The sequence below is a fragment of the Malurus melanocephalus genome, unplaced genomic scaffold (genome assembly GCF_030028575.1).
Source record: "Malurus melanocephalus ecotype Western Australia unplaced genomic scaffold, MMel_1.1 scaffold_70, whole genome shotgun sequence".
In the NCBI taxonomy this organism is placed as follows: Eukaryota; Metazoa; Chordata; class Aves; order Passeriformes; family Maluridae; genus Malurus; species Malurus melanocephalus.
In genome coordinates, this window is record NW_026623302.1 from 1,858,420 (window position 1) to 1,884,254 (window position 25,835).

Consider the following 25,835-nt stretch of genomic DNA (forward strand, 5'->3'; position numbering starts at 1 on the left):
GCTCCTGACCCTGCACAGGATATCCCCAAGAGACACATGTGCCTGGGAGTGTTGTCCAAACACTTCCTGAACTCTGGCAGGCTGGTGCTGTGACCCCTTCCCTGGGGAGCCTGTGCCAGTGCCCAGCCACCCTCTGGGTGAAGAACTTTTTCTTTATATCCAGCCTAAACCTCCCCTGACACAACTTCATGCTGTTCCTTCGAGTCCTGTCACTGGTCACCGGAGAGATCCGTGTTTTTGGGAATGGTGATACACAATGCTTACAAAGGAGGCTGAGGAGCCTGGCGCCAGTGACTACTGACCAATTGGAACAGGGAGTCTCATTCTCTGAGGCACTGGTATTAAAATGGCCATGTAAGTGTGTGTATTCTGTGACTTAATACAGCTTGGAAAACTTTAGTCTTCCAGGGGAGAGAATAGCAGAATTACTTGTACTCAGTTACTTGTACCTGCTGCAGTTAAACTCAGATGTTATCCTAGTATTTAAAAACACTGCTTAGCCTCGGTGTGAAATGGAGGTTGCTGCAGTTCTTTTTGCTCAGCTCTTTGTAAAACGTTTTTTTGGAGTGGCAGAGGGTTTGGAAATGTTGCAGACAAGGTATAACACTGATTCACAAATCAATTGCTTTTGTGCAATTTCACAATGTGGAATTGAGCTTGGAGCCCAATTTTGGAAATGTGTGGTGATGTGCCTGTGAGAAGTCCCACTGAAGTGACTGAATAGTAATTGCATTTTCTACTTTCTGGGCAGTTGTTTGGAAATAAAAGGAGTTTATTTGTTCCAAGCCACATGCTAGGATATTGTTGTGTGTGAGCACAAGAAGTGTGCTGGTCTGTGTGGGCTGCATTTCCCTTGCTTGAACTGAAGTCTGCCTGGCTGCCAGCTGCTTGCCAGCAGTAAGGTCAGGCTACACAGATTGGTATTTTTTGAGCGTAAGAGATGTGATCATAACACTGAAACATTCTATCTTGTGTTCAATTTTGTCACCTTGAAGCATTTTACTCATACTTTGCATCTTCATTCTTGGCAAGTTGAGCAAAAGAGCTAATTTTATGTGAGCTCCTGTTCAACAGCAGTCTCATTGGCAACTTCTCCTTTCTAATTGTTGATAAGGGCATTTATTCTGGCATCACTGGAGTATGTTTCTAAAGGTCAAATTTTCTAGTGAGTCCTTTTAGTACAGATGCATGTAATTGATGAATTAATAACTCCTGGTGTCTTAATACCACTAAATAGACAGCTCCAAAATCCTTCTGAATGCTAGCTCAGGAATGTAGGGTCACAAAATTTTTAGAATATAAAATTTCTTTCCAGTATCTGTATCATGAACTGAGCTGGTCCTGATTATTTTGAGGTTTTTTGGGTTTATATGCTCATGACCCAAAGAAGCTGGGTCAGAGAACAAATTTAACTGAATACAGGTTCTATTTTTAAATGCTGCTAGAAAATAATTTTGCCATTTTACTTGGATGAGCACTGATAAAAATACCTCTATCCAGTTTCACTAATTAACCACTAGAGATTGTTTTATCTTGGGATGCATAAAAGGCAGCTGTAACCTAGTTTAAATGCATGTGAAGGATTTAAAATAAAATGTATCTTCGTTTGTCAAAGGAAAAATCTAGAGTATCGGTTTGAAATGTTTGTTTGCCCAAGGTCTTGAACCAAATTTTTTTACTATAGCAGGGTCTGAGGTAAGAACTACATCATATCTTCCACGATCAGTATGCAGCATAAAGCGGGAGCAGCACAGGTGGTGCTTTCAAATGTGCTTTTACAGCCTCTTCTACTGTAAAACCAGTTCAGTGGTTTGACTGCATTTGACCCAAGGGATGTCTGGCCTGTAAGGAGATCCTGCCATAGAGCTCTGTCTTTAAAAAAAGGTGTTACACCCTTGAGCGTCTGCTTTCCTGTGTGGGAATCCCGTGTCACTTAATTGAATGGGCATTAGGAGGCATTGGCCCGTGTGACAGCACCCAGCAGGTGTAACAGCTTTGAGTGACCTGTACAAAACAGTTTCTCTTTTCACTGTTGAGTCGACCCAGATGGCTTTTGGTTATTTCTGTGCTCTAGAGAGTGTGTAATTGGTTTCATCTCTTTTCAACAAAACCATTTGGAATGTGTTAAAATGCACTAAATCATGCTATTTATTGATACTTCTGAGTTACCCACTTTTCTTCAATGAGATGTCAAAAATTAGTCAGTTGTAGCTCATGCCCCTGATATTCCATTGACAATTCATAATGTTGTGTGCTACTTCTTTTCTTCATTATTTGGAACCTGATTCCTTTTGTGAGCCATTGCAATTAGAGTGTAACTGCTGTGAAGTTAAGGGATCCTGGACCAATGGGTTTCTTGAGCCAGGATTCATAGTCCAGTGAAATGAGGCCATGTCAGACAAGGGAGAGGAAATTCAGGACTGGTACTTGAAGACTGGGACAGCCATCTTCTTAACACATGTTTGTGGGAAAACTTAAATGTGGAATATCAACGTCAGTAATCATGGGCTTAAGCTAAAACCCCAAAACTATACCCCAAAAGGCACAGGGGCCCATTCTGTGGAAAAGCAAGAGCTAAGTGTTCTCGATGAGTGTTTGGGTGTATGTTACAATTTGTTTCTGTTCCACCAAGACAAAGACATGAAGTACTTATGGCTTCCTGCTTTCAGAAGAGTGAAGAAGGTCAAAACTTGGTCTGCCAGCTTTTAAATGTGACAGAAGTGTTTTGCTTGCTTTCTTCTTGCTGGATTTCTTTCCTTAATTGCTTTTGCATGAATGCATTTGGAAAGCAAGGAGATGGAATATATTAGCCTTAGCGGCATCTAGCTTCGGCAGGGATTCAGTGAAAGTCTACCTGTTTTTGTATGAAATGCATAAATACTCTATTTGTTAGTAAAGAAGCCAATACTATGTTTTCTTATCCAACCCCAAATAATGCTATCTTTGTTAGTAAATGGGAATGCAGATTGATTTTATTAATGGTAACAGACTAAAATACATAGACAGCTCAATAGCAGCAGAAGGTTAAGCCTTCAGTAGACAATAACACCTGAACCTCTCAGCATTATATCTGATGATGGTTCCTGTCAAGTTCAATTTTGGTAGAAAAGTAATTCTCCCTTTTCGTTTTGCTAGTAGTGTCTTGACCTTTTTTCGCTTTTGTTGCCAAGGAGTGACAGGTGTCTGGAGCAGCTAAGCAATCTGACAGTCATCCTGTGCTTTGTGTCAGCTGGTATTCATTAGTCTTAAAAATGACATGTGGGTTTGTACTACTCAGAAATGTGTTTATACCCATTAATATGTCCTGATTAATGGGCAGTATAGGGCTAGACTGTTGAGGAGCTCTATTTTCCCCATTTTCCTTTTGTTTACTGTTGTTGTTGAATATGTAAATGCATGGTATCTAGGAAATTTCGAGCTGTGACTTCTATAGTGGCATTATTAGTCTTTGTTTGCCTGCTGCAGTCTGTGTTGGTGGTACCACACCATTCTTGCAATAGGTCCAGCAGCTTTCTCCACTGGGAGCTTTGTGCAGTGCTCACATCCAAGAGATCTCTTCCCTCAGAAAGTCCCAGTCCCTCCTGCTGTGTCACAGATTTTGCTTTACCTGTCACTGAGCTGTGATTTCACCATCACTTGGATCCACAACTGGGCTGTGCTTTAATCCAACTTTAATGTGCACTGCCATTAAAAAGGGCAATTGGTCTTCATGTCTCCCTAGGGGTGTGTTCTTTCCTCTCTTCCTTGCCAAGGCATTGGCACAGCTGCAGGATGGGCTCTTTAAGGCTAGAATTCAGCCCATGTACGCAGGAATCCTCAGGCAAGAGAAAGGACCAGCTCTTCTGACAGAGGTACAGACTTTTGTCAGACTTTGCATGTTATTTTAGTAAGCTAACATGGGTGCTTTTGCTTATGTGGATCTGCACAAAAGACAAAAAATTTGGGGAGGTGGAGCAAATAAAGGGTGTGAGTTGGTGTTCATGATATCCCTAGTAATCTCTGTGGCATAACTGTTTAGGAACTTAAAATGAACCAATTTTTCTCTTTTGGGTTGTCTGAGTATCTGTCAATCAAAGATTATTCCAAACACAGGCCTGGGGAAGAAGAGAGAAGGAAGTTGAAAAGTGGTAGTTGATCCCAAAGACATATAGGAACAAAAAACCATTTCTTTATGTCAGTCACGTGTTCTTCATATACATAAAGATGCTGTAATGTCTCAAAAACTGACAATGTATCAGAAACTGTAATTTTAGCAAAATCTATGCACAGTTACTGGATTTTATGGTGTGTGATTTGTGGGGTGTATGGATGTGGAAATCTTTAAGAATGTGTGTTAGGCCATCTGGGCAACAAGGAGGAGCTGGTTTGTGCTAAAATACAAGCCCTTTCTGCAATGGAGGAGTGATAAAATGATAGCACAGCATGTTCTGGCAAATTTTACTTCTCTGGAAGCAGTTACTACTACTTCTTAAGCAGCTGCTGATTTATGCTGAGTTGAAATAAGAAGGTGGGAGCAGTAAATCTAGGGAAAAAGCAGGAATGTGACCTAAAACCAGGATAGTGCTTCAAGGGATGTGAGACATGAGAGTTGCCTTTCTCTTCAAGCTAATAGTGCTGAGGAAGCGTTGTGGGGAAGGCATGAGAATGAAAGTGGAACACTTTAAAATATGGATTAAGATTGGAAATCCATATGTATTTGTCTTTTGGGAATGTAAAAATTTACAAGTAAGCCTGGCAAACCTTCCTTTCTTGTACTTGGTGAAGGAAGGGGAGTGTGCGTTGGTGGTCTGTGAAGGGTCTCTGGGGGGTTTGTAAAGTGAAGTTTGGTGGGGGGGAGGGGAGGTGGCATTTGGATAGGAGCAAAAGTCTCCCTTCTAACTTATCTCACTTCCTGAGGAGAATTACTGTTGCCTCTTCAGCAATGAAGTCTTTACCTTGTTTGCATTTTAAAAAGGATAATACACAGAATAATGCAACTTTTAGCATGCTGGTTTTGGCACCCAAATACTTTGCTGGTACCTACAGGTTTCTAATGATTGCTACTTATTTCTGTTCACTATTAGGATAACCATGCTCACTGTGAATTACTCATGAGCATGAAAGTCTGTCTGCCCAAAAGTTTGATTTTATTTTTTTTATTTTTTATTATGGCTTTGCTCCCTACAGAGCAGGTTGTCAGATCAGTAAATGATGATATCCAGAGAGTTCTTTTCTTGTGAAGCTCAGCCCAGTTCCTCTGATCATTGCCTGTCACTCTTCATGTAGCTGACTGTGTCACAATCTGAGTGTTGGTGACTGGCTCTGGTTTCTTGGGTGGGTGTTTTGGTTGTGCTGACTGATTCTGTCTTCCTACTTACTTTCCTGGTGTGTCAGTGGGAAATCATGTCATAGGAAGGTTCACGTGCTCCCTTTACCCACACTAGTATCCACTTGAGATTCATTACTAAATTTGTTACTCCTTTCTTATGAAAATGCAAATCTGCACATTTTTATTGCAGCCCCAAAGCAGCCGTAAATCATAGAAATGCTGGCTACAATAAACTCTACTTGGGGTTGTGTGCAAGCCCATGGTTAAATTTCTCATTTGTAAGGAAAGTTGCTACTGCATACACGTCTATAATATAAAGTCTAGCAGTACTCCTACATCTACTGTCATGTTAAAAATAATGAAGATAGATAAAACTTTAATTATCATATTTCTGCATTTGGAGTTATGTCTGGAAACCACTCTGGTGGGCGGCAAATGTCTGCTCTCCTCTGTTTGAACAGAGGCAATTAGTATTTAATACTAATAAATGTGGACAAACAGATATTCACCTGCCAGGCCTCACTTATTTCCTCCTCCTCCACTGGCATCAGTCACATCAACTCTTTAGTGAGTATGTACCTCATTTCAAAAAGCAGTCTTGGCGGATGACAACCTGCTTAACAGTATGTGAAGAATGAAATCCTAAAAATGGCTGTTGTATTGCATTTAAATAGCTCATGCTTCCATTGCAAATTTGAAATCCTCCTGGCTTTGTCTTGTGGAGTTTGTTACTGACAGTAGTTTTATGGGATAGCACTGTAAAAAATAAAATTAAAAAAAAAGTCTTATTAACTCTTGTCAACACTTGCAGAGCTGGTGTAAATGTTGTGGGTTGTGCACTTTTCCCACTGAGTGCCTGGATTGTGCAGCAGTGTCCCCAAAATCATGAAGTACCTGTTTTTGCCAGACTGTTCTAGGAAGTTCTGAAAAATAATTTGGGGTAATACCAGCATTGTTCAGATGCTCACTGCTGTATCCTCTGAGACTGATTGCAACTACATCAGAGAAGAATTAGAGGTTTAAGGTGTTGCCCTAGAAATGCACATGTTGTTTTGTAGCACTTGTCGTTTTTTTTCTTTCCAGGCCGTGAAAGGCTTCCTTCTAAATTGAATGTGCATGTTTGTGTGTGCACCACTTGAACGTGTCTTGCTTTACCAGCCATAAAAATGTTTAATGTCTGCTGTAAAGCAGAAAGTACTTTTATACCAGTTGTCAGTCACAGCTGTTCCACTATGCTGGGGAAGAGGAGTAGGGAAAAAAAATCAAAACAAGTTGTAATAGTACCAAAATGAAAACAGACTTAAAGTTTCTCTTCAGTGTTTTAAATAGCTGGAAGTCCAGCACAGTTCCATTTGAGAATTAATGGCTTAGCATATTCTATTAATGATTAGTAAATTTTAGCTATTTCCTGAAAAGCATTTAAAACTGAATCCCTTGGATGCACGTGTCTCTTTGTATCCTTGATGTATTTCTCAAAGAGGAGCTATTTCTATGTTTGCATTACTCTTGCCTAAACCTGCTCCCAAACTATTTTGAAATCCCTATTGTATGTACAACAGGAGACTATAGTTGCAGTGTGTCAGACTTGGCAATTCCCAGTATTCCTCATCTTTAAAAGAAATCAGTTGCTAATGAAAATTTAAAAGGAATAAAGTAGAACAAGGATATTGCAATTAATATTTTCAGTATTTCCATTTGTGGTGGTCGTTTCCCAAAATCTGAAAAAAGGATAATATGGTAAATTTTATATGAATAAAATCTTCTAAATTATCTATAGCTTTAGGAAAATTAAACTAATGCAGCCAAATGAATTGCCTCTGTGGTATGAGTATAAAATATTCCTTCAATTTGGTGTTGCTGAAAAGAAAGTTAAAATGTTCAGCCATCTCACTGTTCCCTTTTCTCCTAGAACAACAGTTTTGCAGCTATAAGTCATTTGTGGTCACTTCTCTGTTGTACTGACACCTGCTTTGCATAGTAATATAAACTTCAAGGTAAACTGACAAAATGGTCCAGAAGAGCTTGAAGATACAGCATTTGGATTTTTTCTAGAAAGTATGCATGGTTTTGAGGTGACATTGATTTAATGTTGGATGACAGAGTTTTGTTGAAAAGCTATCTTGTTGGTAGAAACAACAAAACTAACCCTCAGTAGCTTTTGTTTTCTGTAGTCACTTAAATTAGGAGGAAAATGCCATATTTATTGTTTGGGGGAGTATTTGGCTGTTTCATGCTTTTTCCGAATTGCTATGCACTGGTGACACATTATCTCTCAAAGTTGTTTGCCTGTCTTTCTAACCTGGTTTTGGACATGTTCTTAAACCCAGTCTCTTTCACAAAGAATAGAAAAGCCTAGCGCACCTGAATATCGGAACATCTTATTCCATAGTGTTTCAGGGCACTGAATGATTTAATTAATAATATCCAAAACTGACAGGGAATTCCTGAAGGATGACAGATTGTCATTGGGGTGACACAGGATGTACTGTGTCTGCATTTTTAGTAAGAATGAGTCTCTCTAGAGTCCTGGGGAGGTTGTAGGAAATGCTGGAACCTTGAAGAAGATCCATTCTGGCTAAACCTTACCGAAAGGTAAGCTCATTGTCATGCCTGTGATAGTCTCTATCATGTCAGGATCAGAAGGATCTCTAAACTTCTGGAGGGTGTTTTCTAGGGGGTCATGGCTTTTGTAATTATTAGATTATGAATACAATTCAGAAGTGTAGCTTGCACATAAGTAGTTTTGGTGTACATGTCAGTCTTTTTCCTATGAAGAAAGGCAGCCTTGTGCTGCAGTAGTTTGATCTCTAAAGTTATTCCTGCTTGCCTACCACAGGTGGTCTTTTTTCTTCACATTATTTGTGTGTTTTCTGATCTAGGCTTCCCTGAAGTATATCTGGTTGTGTTGCTTGCTCTTTCAGAACTTGTTACAAACGGAAGTATTTACATTGTGTCTTGTATAATTTATTTCTATAAAATACGAACATTGTATTGTATTAAAATGTAAAAGTGAGTCTTCATATTCCACTAAACTCTTCTGCTGCAATGTCACTACAAAATTGAGAGGTTACAGTGAAGTCCTGATTCTTTATTGGGTTTAATCTGTCTGGACCTGAAGGCAGATTTGCAGACTGCCACCTGACTGGGGTGGGCCCTTGCTTTAGCTGGCAATTCATAAACTCAGAAAAGGAAAGATGAATCCTCATGCTTAAAGAAAATAAAAGAAAATATTTACCTTTTAGAAGATGAGAATGCAGTAACATTATTCTTATACCTTATAAACAGAAATATAACAAAATTATTTTATTTAATAACTTGTAAATTATACATATCATGTATGGTTCTCTTTTTCTTTCATGTATGATTTACAGCATGGCTTTCCAGTAGAGATGTATGATGTCTAATGCAATCTATATACTGAAGTTTTGATTTGAACCTGAATAACCTGTATTTAGTTTGATCACGTGTGGGCATTAAAATGGTTTACAGTAAATAGTAATCAATCATAATAAATGACATATGTTGATACCAAGTGGTAACTCTGTTCAGTGCCCACAGCATTGTTCTGATTTGCAGTAACCCACTGCAGTTAAATTGAGCACATACATACAATAGGCTGAATTTAATTGCCTGGAAGTTTACTGTTTGGTTTCATGGTACCACACAGGGTCAGAGTGCTGAAGTCTTCAAAAGAACAAGGTGTCCAGAGTTTTCATCTCTTTATCTGTCAGACGTGGTGAGGTGAAGTGTAGAAGACCTTTAGAGAAAAGACTGAAAGGGAAAAACACCTTTAAATCACTCCAGGGAGAGCTTCAGGAAAGCAGAACCCAAACCAGCGCTTCTTTACGTTCAAAGCAGCATATGCAGGCATAGCTGCATGACTCTCATTAAGTTCATCTGAGTCGTGCAGCTAAAGCCCCATGCAATGTTTTGAAAATGTAGGAAATAAAAGTAGTCTTAAACCAGACTCTGAGCTTCCATCCAGTTTTTCAGTGATAATGTCTGAAGCGTGCCATTAATAAAGCATCATCCATGGGCTAAATTATTCAACTGTAGAACTCCTTGCACAAGGCTTATAAGTCAGCTTTACTAAAAAAAAAAAAAACAAAGAAAAAAAATTCAAAAAGCTTCACTCTCAGCAGCAACCACTGCGAAGCACAAGGCACTTTTCATTTTGAAGTATTTTAACATTTTTCTCCCCTTTTCAAATTTTTTGTGACTTTTTCTCAAAAATTCTCCCAAGGTACCCATCTGAATGTTTGGATCCTAATTTTTGTAGAAGAGAGAAACTGCCTTCTCTTTGCTGGTTCTTTTATTTCAGGTGAATTTCTATACAGTCCAGATGTCAGGATGGGAAAAAAACCCACACCTTTACAGAGGTATAAACCCTGCTGTTTCCCTGGCTTTTGTATTTTGATGCCTGACAGGAAGGCAGTGATCTTAGTAACACTTTAGAACCTTCAAACCTTAATATTAAAAAAAAAAATAAATCTTATTAGCAAGGACAGTGTCTAATTCACTACTTTTATAGACTAAAGTCTTCATGAGCAAGGTTTGGGTTTGCATTCAAATACCAATAAATAAGCTATGTGTAGTTAAGAGGTTATTTTAAGATTTCCATAAATCTTAGTAACTTGATCATATTACTATACTGTAGCATCAACTAGGGTATCATTTCATAAGTGTTATCAGTTTGACAAAGGTTTTGTTTTGTCTTAATCTGGTAAAAGATGTGTGAGGAATTAATAAAAATGTAATTGTGAAAAGGTGAGGTGCTCGCTTTGCTGTGAAACGACTGGCTTTTTGGAGAATTGGAATCTTAATAATTTGCTTGTAATATCTCTCACTTTGTCAGGTTAATGGTAGAGCATGCAGAGCAGGCTAAGGGAAATATGTCTGTAATGGCTATGGCAAGTAGGAGACCTTTCAGTCATGGGAAATAGCTTGCAATGTCCTTTTGTGATGCACTTCGTATGTTGGTTTGTTGTTTTTTTTTTTTAATTAGCCAAGGTATAAATTACTTTGCAGCAATAGATTTATTCACAGTGTATGGTTCATCTTTATAAAACATTGAAATTGTTTTTTATAACTCTAGATCTAGTGCTGTGTTGAGAAGAGTAATTGTGCTGTATTAAAAATAACCTTGAAAGGTTTTGAATTTTCAGTACAAATGGAAAACTTTTCTGTGGGTTGTGTGTTACACATGTGAGAGACATATAGTGCAATTTAAGCCTGTAACTATCAATATATTCTTTCTTCTTCTGTTGTTCTTTGGGGAAAATCTGACCCGTGGTTTTGAGTACAAATGCAATTTATCCTGCAGGTTTGTCCATGAGAATGAACGTGAGTCAGTGTTACATGTGCCATACTGTAACTTGACATATCAAATGTATGCTCTTTATTTGCTGTACAGGTGCTGTGTTCTTCATTTTTTTTAATTATGGAATATTCAGAGTTCTCGGTGCTCAAAAGTAGTCATATAAACAGATTTTTTTCAGAGAAGCACCCTGTTATATGAAAACTTACTAAAAAGTAGACCTGGCAATTCCTTACTTTGTTAAATCTCTGGTTGCATCTCTACCAGTGGACAGAAGGGAAAAGCTTGTATAAGCTCCTATGGAATCTAATAACAAGTTTTCTTGCCTGGAGTCTGCTTCTTGGTATCTGAAGTCCGGAAAGATGTAAAACAAGTGCACTGTGTTCTGGGGGCAGCCCAGAACTTCTCACTGTGAGTTTTAGGTAAGTTCAAAACACTGGGCTCCAGTGCAAGCTGTTACATGAAGCAGAAGATAGTGCAGCAGTCAACAGGTTTATCTTTTAGGACCTACCTGGCAAGGAAGGGAAAGGAATATTATGAACAGGACACCAGTGAGTCAAAGCTGAGGGGCTGTCTTCCATAAATTTCAGCGCGTCAACCAGCTGGTTAGTTGGCAGTATCGAACATTTTGGTGTAACAACAGATTTTCATCAGCTCTACCTAGAAAATATGACTGGTAACCAATATATACAAAACAGAGTGGTATCCCAGATCTTTTGGGGCCAGGATTGGGGAAAAAATATTTGTGCTAAACAATGGTGCTAAGAGGTAAGAGAAGTAGTCTTTTAATCTAAGCCTAAGAAAGATTATCCAGGGGCAAAAGCATTTAAGCTATGAAATACTTTTCCTTGCATATGGCCCATAGCTAGTCTGCGAACTGTCACTCTCAACACATGTAGTCCTTTAAGTAATGTTGGTAGGCTTAGTACCCTCAAATATCCTCTTATCTTGCCCTATATCCACAACATGAGACCTCACTAATGCTTTAAACCCGAACCTCATTTTTTCCAGCAGTTTTAAGTTTTGTAAAAAAACCTCACACAGTTGGCCTTGTTCAGACCAAGCACAAAGACAATCAGCCTACTATTTCTGCAGGTGCTAATGCTGGGCAGTGTGGACACCAGACAGTCCATATCCATAAGCCTGGCAGTCAGCTCTCTGCAAGAACTAAAAAACACAACATAGCTATTGCATGCTCAAAACACACCAGAGACCCATCTAGAGCTGAGCAAAGCAAGTCCCCCTTGTTCTGCATAGGGCTCTCCCAGCCTCCAGACTCTCAGGAGCATTATCTCAGGGTAATTTCAACTTCAAATAAGGTATCACAAGAGACAGGGACTTGATGTTTCATGTAAGATTGTCTTCCATATTGCAGCACAACAATCAACTCAATTTTAAATGGAGGTTTTAAATCTGTGGAACAAACGATCTGGGCTATCATTTCAGTTTAAATCAGGCTTAGTGCATTCAAAGAACATTTGGAAGCAATTTAAGTGGATTTACAATCCCATTGCAGTTAAACCACTGTAGCTTCCTTGTGTAGAGAAGCCAGTATGGCAGGCAAGGGAACATTTGTTTATAGTTTGGATGACTGTATGAAGAGAAAGAGGATGTCAGAAATAGCCTTTGCTTCACTGTTTGGGGATTTCAGCTCTGGAAGTTGAAAGGTAGAGGGAGAAGCTCGTTATTACGCTTGCAATGCTCAAATATTACAAGAAACTTTAAACCACTTTACACTGGGTTCTGTCTCAGTCACTCAATTTTAACAACAGAAAATGTACCACTACACACAGCCACATCCAACCACTTCTGGAGAAATGCATCCAGAATTTACTTGTCAGGCTTTCTACCCCTAGTAAACTACATATTTTTCAGGTAAATTATAAATGTAATGAATGCTTTTAACCCAAAACTTTTTTTATCATCTTGCTTAATCCCCAGAAACACTATCCAATCCATTTTCACTGCTATAATATTAGCTCTTAAGATCATTTTAAGATGGCAAGTGGTTACTTGCATCAGTGATCTTGCAATTCAGAAGTTACCATTCGTAGTTGGGGGGTGTTTCCTTTGAAAGTAACACACTGAGGAAAAGCCCCAACCTCAGAGCCACTGTGTCTATGACACTTCTAACTCCTGGGCTGCACAAGGCTGGAGGACCTGTGCAAGGTGCTGACACAAAAATGTTTTGTCCTTGGTGGAGTTATCCTCTGCCATGTTTGTCTTATTAGTATCAGGTTCAAACATGAACACATGTTCCTTTTGTTCAGATACTACGGTGTCCTAATTGAAGACTACTGAATATTATCTTCTTGAGGGAAAGAGGTTGGGAAATACTTCCTAAAGTAAAGGCTATAGCAGCCTGGGTTTAATGATCCTAATTATGTCACAATCAAGATGCCATCTTTAGAGTAAAAATATTTTTCATGCTTCTGAAACAGAGCAATATTTATTTCAACTTGCAGCTGAAATCACCACCCTGTCCCCCGTACATTGTACAGAAGTACAGTAGAATTGCATGCTTAATATAGTGAGTGTGCAGTACCTTCCCAAAACCACTCAATGAAAATCTTGGTCTGAATTTGGGAATCACATGAATGCTTTGCCTGTGCATGAGCTTATAGGTTTTTCTTCTCTAAGGTGTTTTTCTAGCTACTTTGATTTTCTTTGTACACAACTCTATCAGAAGATACAGCAAATGCTTTAAAGACACACCAAGAATTTCTTTGTACCTTTTGCAGGAAAAGCAAGCTAATCATTTTCCTAAAGAAGTTCAAACGTTATTTCTGTAGTGAGGAGTACATCAATAGGTAATTTACCAGTGAAGCGATTGCACATGTTTACAATATGCTTCATATTCTGGCAAAAGATGTTTGGGAACAAATTCTTTTAGCTTTTGCCAGCATGTAAAGCAATGAATGTAGACTTAAGTTACCAATATTGTATGTATTTTCTACATGAAAGGAGAGGCAAGGAGAGCAGGGGACAGATCTTTTGTTGCACTAGTTTTGAAGCTTAATGGAAGGAGTAGCATGTTTAAAAGCAGCTTGTAAAAAAGAAAATGCTAGATCCTGTCTTATTTTTAGATTGCACCACTGACCAAGAAAATGGTTGTTGTAATAAAAATGGAACAAATGCAATAAAAGTACTGGGAAGCTTTTCAGATTGCATTGTGTGTCCTGGTAGTTTTGGGCTAGAATATTGTCTCTGTGCTGAAATGCTAATAGAGCTGTGGATAATGAGAAACATGGGCTGCTCCTGGGATTACCCCTGTAAAGGTTTACTGTTGTCAGTATGACAGAAGATGAGCTGCAGTTTCTATCGTGATCTGGCTTTTCTGTTGCTAATTTTGCTATTTTCCTTGGGTTCCAAGCTGTCAGGAAACTTCATATAAACTTCCTGGATAAAAGCTTAATTCAAGGTCTTACAGAGACTGAATTTTATTTCATAGGGAGGACAGGAGGAAAAACAGACTTGCAAGGGAAACCTGGCCCTTCACGTAGCCATAACAGGGAATCCTAAGGGGACTGCGGTTCCAGACCTAAAATGACCTTGCTACAGATCTGCTCCTATTACACTTAATTCAGCAGCTCTGCAGAAGGATTCCTTTATGTGGTGACAAGAAAAGCAAAGTCTGTGAACCTGCACTTATAACTGTAACATAAGGGACTTCTGCAAATAAAAGTGAGAAGAGAAAGAATTGAAATGTCTTATAAAATAGGAGCTGAATAGTGACAGTCAGAGTCTTGGTCACTATCAGCTTTATTCAGTCAGTACTGGGATTGCATCTTATACTTGGAAATTTTAAAATAATTTTGATTACTTGTAAGATATTGCAAAGGTTCATATCCAGGAAATAAGAATGCACAACTATATCTAAACTACATTGAATTAATTTTCTTGTTAATTTTTATGCTGTTGCTCATTGTGTCATATGCAGGTATAAATAAATGCATTTGGACATGGATTGGTAACTCTACTTTATTATGCTACATATATCAAATGGAAACTGCCAGCTACACAATGCTACAAGTTGAAGTAAACTAAGAGCAAAAGTGGTACCATTTTCTTAATGATTTGTACCATTTTATACATTTCTTTCTCTAATTCAATTCCTATCCTACTGCTTCCTCATACCCTCTACCCCTAAAGGGCTAATGCTTCTACATTCAGAAGAATCTTTGCTACATTCACTCTCCCCTTCCCAAATACACAGAATGTTTGGTAACAGGGAGGTGCGTTGCGTTTTCTGTGCTTATTTCTGGAGCCAGATTTGTGTTATAGCTCTGGTCCCTGTCTGTTTTTGCTTGGATATGAGAGGTGTGGAGATATTTTGTTGCTACATTCTGTGGTGATGCATTTTATTTGGGTTGCAGTGAGCCCTAGTGTACATCCCAGGAGTGAAGAGTCTTGGTCTGTTCAGCATCACTTTTGACTTGTGGCATTATTAGGCATTACTCACGGAGCACTGTGTGTTTTGTTGGCTTTTCTTCTGCTTCTACATCCAGTACCAGACTGGTTGATGGTTCTCATAGCTGTTTCTGTGCTTTCTTTTCATTGCCCCTGTTTGGATTATAGTAGTAACATCTTTTCTTCCACAATTCCCTAATCTTCTATTTCAAATCCTACTTTTCTTGCTCTTGGGTGTGTGTTTTCTTACTGGACCCCAAGTACTTAGCAGAATTTCGGGTAGTTACCTGAAACTGTTGACTTTTTCTCACCTATCAATAGAAATAGTTAGAAATAGCTCCTGTCTCTTTTTTTCATTTATTTCAGTACTATTTCAGAAACTAGAATTACTAAGTAATACTTAATTTTAACAAATTTAGAATATCAAATCCAAAGCACTTCTATTACATTGAAGTGATTAAAGATACCACATAGCTTCAGAGAAGCCAGCAGATCACTTAAAACCATATAGGAACATGTCCTTATCTTGTGTTGGTGATGTGGGTCAATTACGCAGTTGTGAAAGTTGTATCAAGACCAGTCTGTCATGATTATGTGCTGAGGAGATACCATGAGCTATTAATAGTCATATTGTACTTCTCAGTTCGGCAGCGATGTGCTAGTATTGCTCTTACTGGAACGCAATTAAAGTAGTTGATTAGGTAAGTCTGAGAGGCAAAAAACCCACAAAAAAAAAAACCAACCCTGGAGACATGTTAACATGACTGAATTGACTCCCACGCTGCAGTCACTGCTGCTGTGTGCATAAGGATGATGTCCATGGCAGTGAAAACCTTTCTTTACCATTGTTACCTTTGTAAAGGGAAGGCTGATGACACTGGGAATCCATAGCACGTATTTTCCATTCCTTGGCCTGGTGTGATGTTCCTAGCTTGCCAACTAAGCAGCTGAGCCCTGTTCACTCCTCAAGCTGGGAGGAAGATGTGGACAACAAGCCTTGTCCTGCCTTGTTTCCTCTCAGCCTGACTCCCAGACAGAGCAGGACACTCTGGCTGCTTTATAGGGTAATGACTGGAAGTTTCCCAGCATTGTCTGTCCCGGTAGCCTCGCTCTAGCTGCGGGTTAGGAGCCATTTGGCCATGCAGATATATGGAAACTCTACATCCTCATAGGGCTTGACTGAACTGTCCTGGGCTATGCTGGGTTTTAATTTGATTTTTGACAAGTCACTATGTGAGTTCTGTGACTTCGAGGGTGTCCCATATATAGGTACAAAAGTCCTTGAGCAGCAGTGTCAGCTTTCTTGATACTCCAGAAAACTTAAGGAAGGATGAAAAATAATCTCAGAATAGAGCTGCCTATATTTGTAAAAGTGAAATGTTCTGAAGAATTGCTAAGTTTACCCACATCTTTTGGCAAGTACATCTGCCCTTTGGCAAGCCAGGCCATTTCTAATCAAGTTATCATAGGCTTGCTTCTGCAGCAGTTAGTGTGCTAGACAAGTATTAAGTCCCTGGAATACTTCACACCAAAAGAGATGGAGAAATATCCTGCCTTTTCTCTACTTGATTGCAAAAAAAAAAAAAAAAAAAAAAAAAGACCAAACCACATTATATTGCAGCTCTGTTGAATTGGCTGTGTCTTCATTTTACCACTGATGTAAACATTAACAGGATAATGTAGAACACTGATTAGATGTTTATGTAACTCTAAGAACAAAAAAAAAAGTAATCCACTACCCAACAAAAGGCATTGGCATGGCCTGCTATACTTTGTTATGTTTTTAAATACATTTATCAGCATGTTCAGGGCCAAATATTGCTGGAAGAGGCAATCTTCTTATGTCTTAGTCATAAGGTCCTTTGGTGTATATTGCATTTTGTTCTGCAGGAGGGGTATCTTCCCACAGTGGTCAAAACTCCTGGGACAAGCAGTATGATGGTTCTCTAATGGGAACCACTGAAGAAAAAACCCAGATCTTTGCTAATTCTTACTTAATTTTCAAGTCTTCAGAATTATTCTGAGGACTGAAACTATAAGAATTGTGAGTCTAAGTGTGGGGCAAAGCTCTTCTTGCCCTCTCCCCCTTCCATTCTGCTCTGTGCCTGCTCTGCTTCTTGTGTTGGTTGTTACCTTACCTTTGCAGGAAGGATGTTGGCAGCTGATCAGTTAGAGAAGAGGAGCACAGAAATAATTTTTACCTGGAAGGAGTGAAATTTTCTGCATGTGCCTCTTTTGTAAACAAAGATGAAGCTGATAAAATTTCTGGTCTTTAACATGCTGAAATATAAACTATATTAAGTCAGCAACAGAAGAAACAGAATAGAAGAAAATAGAAGAAATAACAGCTGTTCAGTCTTATTTAATAAATCACTGTTTAAAGGCAGGAAATCTCTATTGTAGTGGCTGCTTTAGTATCTATCTGACAAAGTGTTGCAGTCAATGCATAGGGTTGTTTTTTTTAATGAGACAAAAGCAGCGTGGAACTTTGAAAATAATTGTTAACACTGGCAGAGAAGACTGGAGATGATTTTTAACCTTGAATAGGCACTTGTTCAGAGTGCACAGGCCTAGAGCAAATGCTTTTCTGTCGTAAAATATCGATCTGTTTTCAGCAAAGAATTAATAAACACTGGGGGGAATATAAAAGGAGCAGGGGAAATATTCCTCAGCAAATGAAGTGAGTCTCAGACAGCCATGCCTACACTGTCAAATCTTATTACTAAGACACTTAATCTGTATTATAAAATTGGTGCTGTACATTCTCTAATGAAGGGATTATTTTAAGTCTGTGAGCATTTGGGCAGGAATAAGAGCCTGGTATTGAGAGAGACATTTGTAATGAGAGGTTTTAAATCAGGATACATTATTAATGAACTGCACAGGAGACACACAAACCTGCTTTATTGAGTAAACTGTAAATGAGCCTGTTTGGTAAGAACATACAAAATATGTGTGTACTGAGAGAGGATATTTTGAGAATTTAACTAATTTCTGAATAGTAAAGGCATCCAGTCTGGCTATAATTGGTGCCTGTGGCAATTGTTGATAGCCTGACTGCATTAGCTTTCTGTGCCCTTTAGCAGAATTGGGAAAACATTCCTAGTACTGGTTAAGCTGTCTATTGTCAAGACTTCATAAATATACACATTTAGAATGGATGATTTGCTATCCCAGTGCCTTAGAGCACTTAAATAAATTAGTACCTACTATTTCAGACATTAATTTTGCAGTAATTATGCATGAAGCAATAATGCAATTAAAATTGCCTTCCAACTTGCTCGAGTGGGAATATTTTTTGAAAATAATACTTGATCTTTTCTCAAAATACACTCTAGAGCAGGTGGATGTGCTGTGTGGCTCAAAACAGCAGTGCAGGACTGTTCTACCTTGAGATCCTCAGTTTGTCTGCAGCTGAAGTCAATATTAACCAAGTATTACCATCTGTTGGCTTTTGCTGACCTCTGATTTATTCCCCTCTCCCCTTTCTCTAGTGGCAAAGTGCCCACATCACAGCTGGCATCAAGTGCTTCAGCAGTGGGGTTTCTTATTTAAAGAATGCAGCCACACTTCATGGCAGGAAACATGGGCTAGTTTTCAGTTTGCAACATTCCAGTTTCTTTTTGCACAGTACCTTCTGTTTTCACATCTTTGCAATATCTGCTTTAATAAAACACGGCAATGTATCGGCCCGGATTTCAGCCTTAGGTCTGAATCTCTTTACATTTAAATTGGACCTCTTTTTTCTAGGGAGAAAAATATATATTTTGTAGCTGGCTTACAAATAAGCTTTCCCAGCTTTTTGGCAGCTAGGTAATAGTTAAATTGAAGAGATTTCTTTTTTTTCAGCCAGAAAAGAGGTTTAATAACTTTGGGTCCATTTGTTCATAGCAGTACTGGAGCTGAGCCCTGCAAACCCCTGGAGCTTGGCAAGCCAGGCAGACTTGGCAAGTTTTCCTACCTGAGTCTGAGTCAAGCATGGCTTCATGCAACTTCAAATATGTTTGGTACATTTTGTTAACATGAACACTGAGGTGTGGAGGGTTTTGGTTGTTTTTTTTTTTTTTTTTTCCCTTTGCTGACCTTACGGTATACCATGCTCTCTCTGCAAACCGCTGGTCTTTAAACCATGCATGGCAGCTTATGGCTTGTATTAAATTCAAAATAAATGTGTACTTTATGCAGAGTGCTTAATTTGCTCTTGACATGAAGATATTGAGGAAGTATGAGACAGCATCCCACAGTCTTTCTATCAGCTGGCGTTGGATAGTGTGAATCTGTGGAAAAAAAAAGCATAGCCATTACTTTTCAGTGCATCCTAATGGCGACAACTTTTGCTTTCTGTTTGGAGTCTGTGGGGCATGAAGAATTGTGTAAGTGTTGGAAATGTTCTCACTTCTAATTTTCACCTGTGTGGATACTACTGAAAGAAAAAGTTCAAATTGGACTTTCGGAATAGGAGGACACCGAACTTTCTGAATGTCAGTTCTTGCCTATCCAAATTTTATCAGCCTTTGAATTAGGGAGAAAAATTTTCTATAGAAGAAAATTATTTCAGTGTTGAAAGATGCTGGAGAAGACTCAGCATAGTGACAGCTAAATACCTGTTTATCACAGTCAGACACAGCCATCTCAGTATACTCCTATAATAATTGATTTATCTCATTGTGATGTTAGCAGGGTCTTTGGTGAATTTTTCTCAGTGCAGTTGTGGCAAGGTAGTACATCCAGAGCAGAAAGAATTAGTCTGTTCAGGGGGTGTTTTTCACATGTGCTTTGACAGTCTGTTGCTTTGTAAGGCAACCTAGCAGTTCTGCTTTTCCCAAGTTTTATGCGATTCTGTCATCATTATTGCTTATATTTTTTGTTGGGAAATGTGAATCTCAGAATGCAAGATGATAGATTTTCCTGGTTTAGGGCTTGTCTTCTAGCCACAGGCTTGCTACACAAAGTCTGGGTGCTTTGTTTCACCCTCTTGATGGAAAATCAGCCATGTTTCTTGCTGGAGGACTGGTTGTGGGAAGTTATGGTTTCAGAAAGCGGTTTTTTCCCAAGTAGCTAAGTTGTCTCATGCTAAGTAGCATGAGACAATGTTGTAAAAGGCCTCATCATTTGCTACCAAACCTTTGAAGTTTGCTTTGCCCAGTGGGATGTTTGCTTTGCCCAGTGGGATCTAGAAAACTGAGCAGAGCACAATCAGGTTGCCAACTAAGCCAGACAGGCTTCTGATTTGTGAGCTATTTATGGTTTCTAGTATTGCTGCCTTCATTCATCATTGCAATTAATTGCAACAGGCCTGGAGATGATAAATGCCTAGATCATTATTGCTAAATATCTGGGAGTATGCTTTCTTAAAGTTGTGACTCCTCCTAGAAGAAACCCTCGTGTTCCTAACTTGAGCACCCCAAATAAATTGTGGTTTCTTTTTGGGACCTCAGGCTTTGTACCAAAGATGTTTGATGTATTTTGTTTGAAGGGCTGATGTGTAGAACAGGCTAGAACACTGCAAGGGTGAGAGTGTGACTGGTCAGTGTGCTCCTTTGGGCCATTAATTGTGTCCTTAGAGCAACATTTAGTGAGTATTCCTTCAAGGCATCAATACAGTAGAACTGATAATAAAAAGTTGGGATGTAGAGCATGTCTCTCTCTCTGGACAGAGCTGGTGAGGTGAATCCTTAAAGGCTTATTTAATTGAATGCATGTTTGGCTATAGGAAAGAAAGAGGCACTTTTTAAAGGAAACCTAAGAAATATTTTGCAGTTTGTACTGGGCTGGTGCGTTTCAGCTATGCAGTAAAGGAATGAAGCTGTTTGCCCTTAACAAAGCTTACAAGGCACTTGTAAACTGCAGTCTGCAAGAAGGGTAGTAGGTATTGAAAATTGCAAACTTCAGAATAATATCATGAAAAGTAAGTATAAACTCCCTACTCAAAAGAGCAGCTGAAGGCCTAAAAAATTACAGGAAGTAAGTTTAAATAGATGACCTGCTGTCCAAAGCATAGCTATGAACTGATGAGTTGGAATCAGTGTCATTGTTTCTTTCTTGAACACAGAGTGCATTAGAACTGATGATTGATTTTAAGCAAGAATGGTGGTATAATAGCTGTAAGAACAGCTGTATAGAAATAAGAGTTGAACTAACCTGGTCTCTGGTTCGTGAACAGCGGTAGCTCTTTGGCAGATTCATCTCGTCTCCAGTTTTCCTGCTGTGATTTTTTTCAAATTGCCTTTTGCATCCACAGCATCATCTAGCAGACATTTCCGTAGACCAGACATTTATAGCATGAAAAGGGTTCACTTTTTCTTTTTGTGTAGCTTGTGAATTTCATGTCTTGCAGCAGTGCCTGTTTGAACAGCTATTTGCTATTCTTTCCAAGCTTGTAAATACTTTAATCTTCCATTAAGTTGCCTGTGTTCCATGTTAGAGTCCTGGTCTGTTTTGATAGTGCTTTTATGAAAGCAGTGATATGTCTTGATGCAGACTTATTTTCTTTCTGTTTGGTTTTTGTTGGTTCCCCCCCCCAATTATTCTATATCCATTTTGGGTGGGAGCAGAGAAAGGATCAGATGATGTACAGCTAACTACTTGTTATCTGAGGTGCTCTGCTAGGACACTATTACTGCACTAGTGAGCCAGAGAATAAATGATGCTGATAGGAGAGTGCTGCCAAATGAGTGACAGGATGGTGTCAGAAAAGACACCTGGCACTTAGTGCTGTGGGCTCTCAGGGAGTGGGAAGGGAATGGGCATGGTTATCCCTTGACTGCTCTGCAATACCTGGTGCGTCCAGTGCAATGTGAACTTGTAAAGGAAATGCAACACAAAATATGTTCAAACAGTGTGGTTTGAGGGAGTGTTCTCACACTCCATATTCAATTAATTTGAATTAAGTAATGTGGTATATTGTGGATGTTTAAAGGGACTATAGCCACAAATTAATAGAAATCTTTTGTTGTCTCATAAGTGCAACGATATCACATGCAACCTATTTCAGAAACCCTTAAATGGCTGTTGTTCTTCCAGTTTCCAATTTGCTTGGTAAACTATCTTTCCCTTCTTTGTTATATTGTTTCCTAAGCTTCTTTCAATGCCCACTAAGAAACTTTGTTTCTAGCCAGTACAGCAGTTCCTGCTTTAAAAAGGTGCTTAAGCAAGATTAATAGGCTCAAAGAAGCTGCATCCAAGTAAAGGCTGAAAAGAGTTTACTTATGCACTGAGGCTTAAAGCTGTTTCCTGGGATCGTGTCATTAGTGAATCCTCTCAGCTGGAAAGCAGCTTGGAGTCCATCTCGTCCAACCCTCTGTTTAAAGTAGGGTGAATATTGAATGCAAACCAGGTTGCTCAGGGCTTGCCTAGTTGGGTTTTATAAATTTGTTAAAGGATGAAGACTCTGCAGCCTGTTTTTGTAACCTCTTCCAATTTTAATTGCTAAATTGATAGTTTATTAAAGAATCATGTTTTAAGAATTTAGACAATAACATTATAATCATAATCATGTAATGGGCAAGTAGATATCACTGTAATTCTGGGACTGTAAAAATGCAACAAAAGTTAAGCAGAATGTCCATCAAGCATAGTTATCATGAAAATTCTGGTCTGTGCCAACCATGATGGAAATGAGGTTGTCTTCTGGCTTCAAGCACGTTGATTTGCCACTGATAAGGATTTGGAAGTATTTTAAATATTTAGAAATATTTTTTTAGAGTAATGATGTAAATGCAGCAAGTTGCTCCATAGCCTGAGTATTTTATTTTAAACAAGGAGTACTCTTCCAGTATTTTAAATGTAGGACTTGAAAATAACTGCCTGGCACTGCTGATAATTATTTTTAGAGCATGACAAACATCTGTTTCCAGATGGTGATCTCTATTCCATATCCTTCTCCTCTACTGTAAATGGCAGTGTGTACTGCAGGAGTTATCTAAAGCTTTTTGTAACTTGTCTCTTTTTCAGCTTTGGTTCGCTTTTGTTAATGGATTTTCTGGGCAGATCTTATTTGAGCGATGGTGCATTGGTCTGTATAATGTGGTAAGTGCTACATGTTTTGACTTGATACTGCTTGGGAGTTTGGTATGATTTTGTTGTGTCCCATCATTCACAGGTAACTTTTCTAGATGAATGTCAGGAAAAGTGAGCTCATTTGTAAAAGCCATTTTGAATCCACTCTGAGGCAGGAAAAAAATTATTTCAAATTATCTTTTTATTGCAAAAAGAAATTTTGGAGAGCACCCTGAAAACAGATGTTTAGCCTAATATAGCCTGCATAAAACTGCAGGTTTTAGGTGGAATTTAATTTCCTCTTTGACAGCATTTTCAGTGTTTTGTACTGATTACTTTGCTGACAGTTCATGCTCAAAATACTCCTAATCTTTGAATTTTGATTAATTTTTTTCCTCTCAGACCCAGTAGAGTTAGATGCTCAGTGAAAGAAGTGTTATACAGTTGCTTTGGGTTGACTTGTGCTACATGAGGTACAGAAAGTAAAGTTTTGTCACCGCATTTTTCATCACCAGCATGTTGCACTTGAAACAAGAGCAGGATTTGTCAGTCTGGGAGTGGTTTCTGATTTTCAACATGGCCTGCAAAGTGCCAAACTGACTGTATTACTTTAATTGGTAATGCTATTTAATCAATCACAGAGATCGTGGTCTGAAAGATCTCTGGAACCAAGCTCCATAGCGTACCATAGACCTGTGCTGGTGTTTTCAGCAGAGTTACCTTTGTAATTTACTGACAAGTGGCCTGCTGCCTGGATTTTTGAGCTTCTAGGGCAGTCAGTGTTGAAGAGTCTCTTTGAAGGGAGCAAATTTAATTTTTTTCTTTTAAAAAACTCATTCCAAATATATGCTAATACAGAAAAAGCCAGCAAATTATCACTGAGTAGTATTAATGGAAACACTTAACTTCTGTCAGATTAGTTTTAAAAATGATGGCACAAACCCCCATATTTCATAAGATTTCATACTCTTAGCTGAAGATATTTATTCAAGGATTTATCATTCCCTTGATTCTCTTCACCCCAATTTCTTGACTGTTATGCAGCCTCTGTCATTCCTGTTGAGATATTTGCATCTATTATCTTTAAACCACATTTGATGAATCTATCTACACTACCTAAAGCTTCTGGATAAAACTCATCTTCTATAATCAGAAACTAAACCTTGTTTTGTAAGGTCAGTACTTTCTAAAATTAGAATTAATTGTGTGAACTCATTGAGAATCAAGTGCTAGTAGGATATAAGGAAGTTCCACAATTTGAAAGGGTTAGATTTTGAAGTGCTTTTAGCTAAGTCACTCTCTTCTGTGCTGATTAATCCTTTATTTTATTGGTACTCTCATTAAAATATAAAATTTGAAATTATATGAAATCATAGTAGTGTTGTAAGCATTGGTTCACACTGGAGGTTTGTCTTTGTAATTATAATCATTAGAAGATTTACTTCAAGTGAGAATGTAAATGCCCCAATAAACACGAGAAACCTGGGGAAATAAATTAAAGCTGTTTGAGAACATGGTCTTCTTTGGAATATATTGGACAAGTGCTCTCATTTCAGTTCTGTACCCTCAGCCCGCTGCCATTTTAGCCATCTGGTTGAACACTTTGTGAGAGAAGATGCACAATTCCTGCTGGATCGAGGGTTGTAATTACTGATTCTCACATTGTTCTTTGTCTGCTCCCCAGCTACCAGCGTGCTGCTGGTGGGGATCACAGCAAATGTGCATATGCCCTAGAAACAGTTCATAGCTCCAACCTGCCCCTTAACTTCCAGAGCACTTCTCAAACTGTTAAAAATATGTGCGTGTATGTATAGGATTAAAAGTGATGTTTTTTAAACTATTAATGTAAAAGGAAGTGAATGAAGGTTAGTGTTCCAACTTGCACCCTGGTGTTACTTTCAGTCTGTGCCTGCACTACAAGAAACATGGATACCCAAGCTGTCTTTAAATGAGCTGCCTCAGATCCTGGAAACACTTTAAGAGCAGCAATGTCAAAGTCAGTGGAGGCTAATTTACTCTGCTTCTGGCAAAGAGTCCTGCTGCCTGCCTTGGAAAGCTTCCGAGGCTTGGTCATGCAAGCGTCTGCCCGTAGCACAGACACACACTGCAGTTAATTTGTTCCTATCAGTTCATGCCTGCCAGGGGAATCCCCAAAGTACCATAATGCAGGATGGCCTTTGTTTCTCAGTATTTTTTTTTTTAATGTGATTTCCACATTTGCTCAGTCTGTAAACTTAGCATTGGTTAAGCGTTGCCTATCTAATTAGGCTACAACTGCAGCTATATTGGAACTCTTTCCCACAAGGCTATTTTATAAAATACATGTTGTCTTTCCTTTGCAGTCTGATGTGTCTGACCCTTGTTGGATTAGCTGGTGCATCAGAAACCAGAATTCAGATGCTTAACTTCTTGGGTTTAAGCTTATTGGTTATTAATATGAATTTTCTTTCATGTTTCTTTTGTTCATAAGTCAATATTTGAGAGTTACAGATTGGGGAAAATAATGTTTGGACTTGTTTGGACCATTGAAAATTGTGTCAAATAACATGCTAGGTAATAGTAAGTCTTCCCTGAAGTCTGTAGGAATTTTGTTGTTGTCTAGATAAGGAAACATTATATGAGATACACTTAAAACTAAGAGCTGCTTTCAATTAGTATTTGCTTTCCTTGCAGATTTTCACAGCGCTGCCACCCTTTACTCTGGGAATTTTTGAACGATCGTGTACTCAAGATAGCATGCTTAGATTTCCACAGCTATACAAAATCACTCAAAATGCAGATGGTTTCAACACAAGGGTAAGG

The 25,835-nt window shown here is 38.6% G+C and overlaps 1 protein-coding gene across 2 annotated transcripts in view; it reads left to right on the plus strand.

Moving 5' to 3' along the window:
- ATP8A2 (ATPase phospholipid transporting 8A2) overlaps positions 1 to 25,835 on the plus strand; it is a 270,602-nt gene that overhangs the window by 139,697 nt on the left and 105,070 nt on the right. For both annotated transcript variants that reach the window (XM_057366714.1, XM_057366713.1), the window contains 2 exons: positions 22,989 to 23,063; positions 25,707 to 25,829. In XM_057366714.1, the coding sequence (XP_057222697.1) occupies positions 22,989 to 23,063; positions 25,707 to 25,829 (198 nt within the window). The remainder of the gene's footprint in view (positions 1 to 22,988; positions 23,064 to 25,706; positions 25,830 to 25,835) is intronic.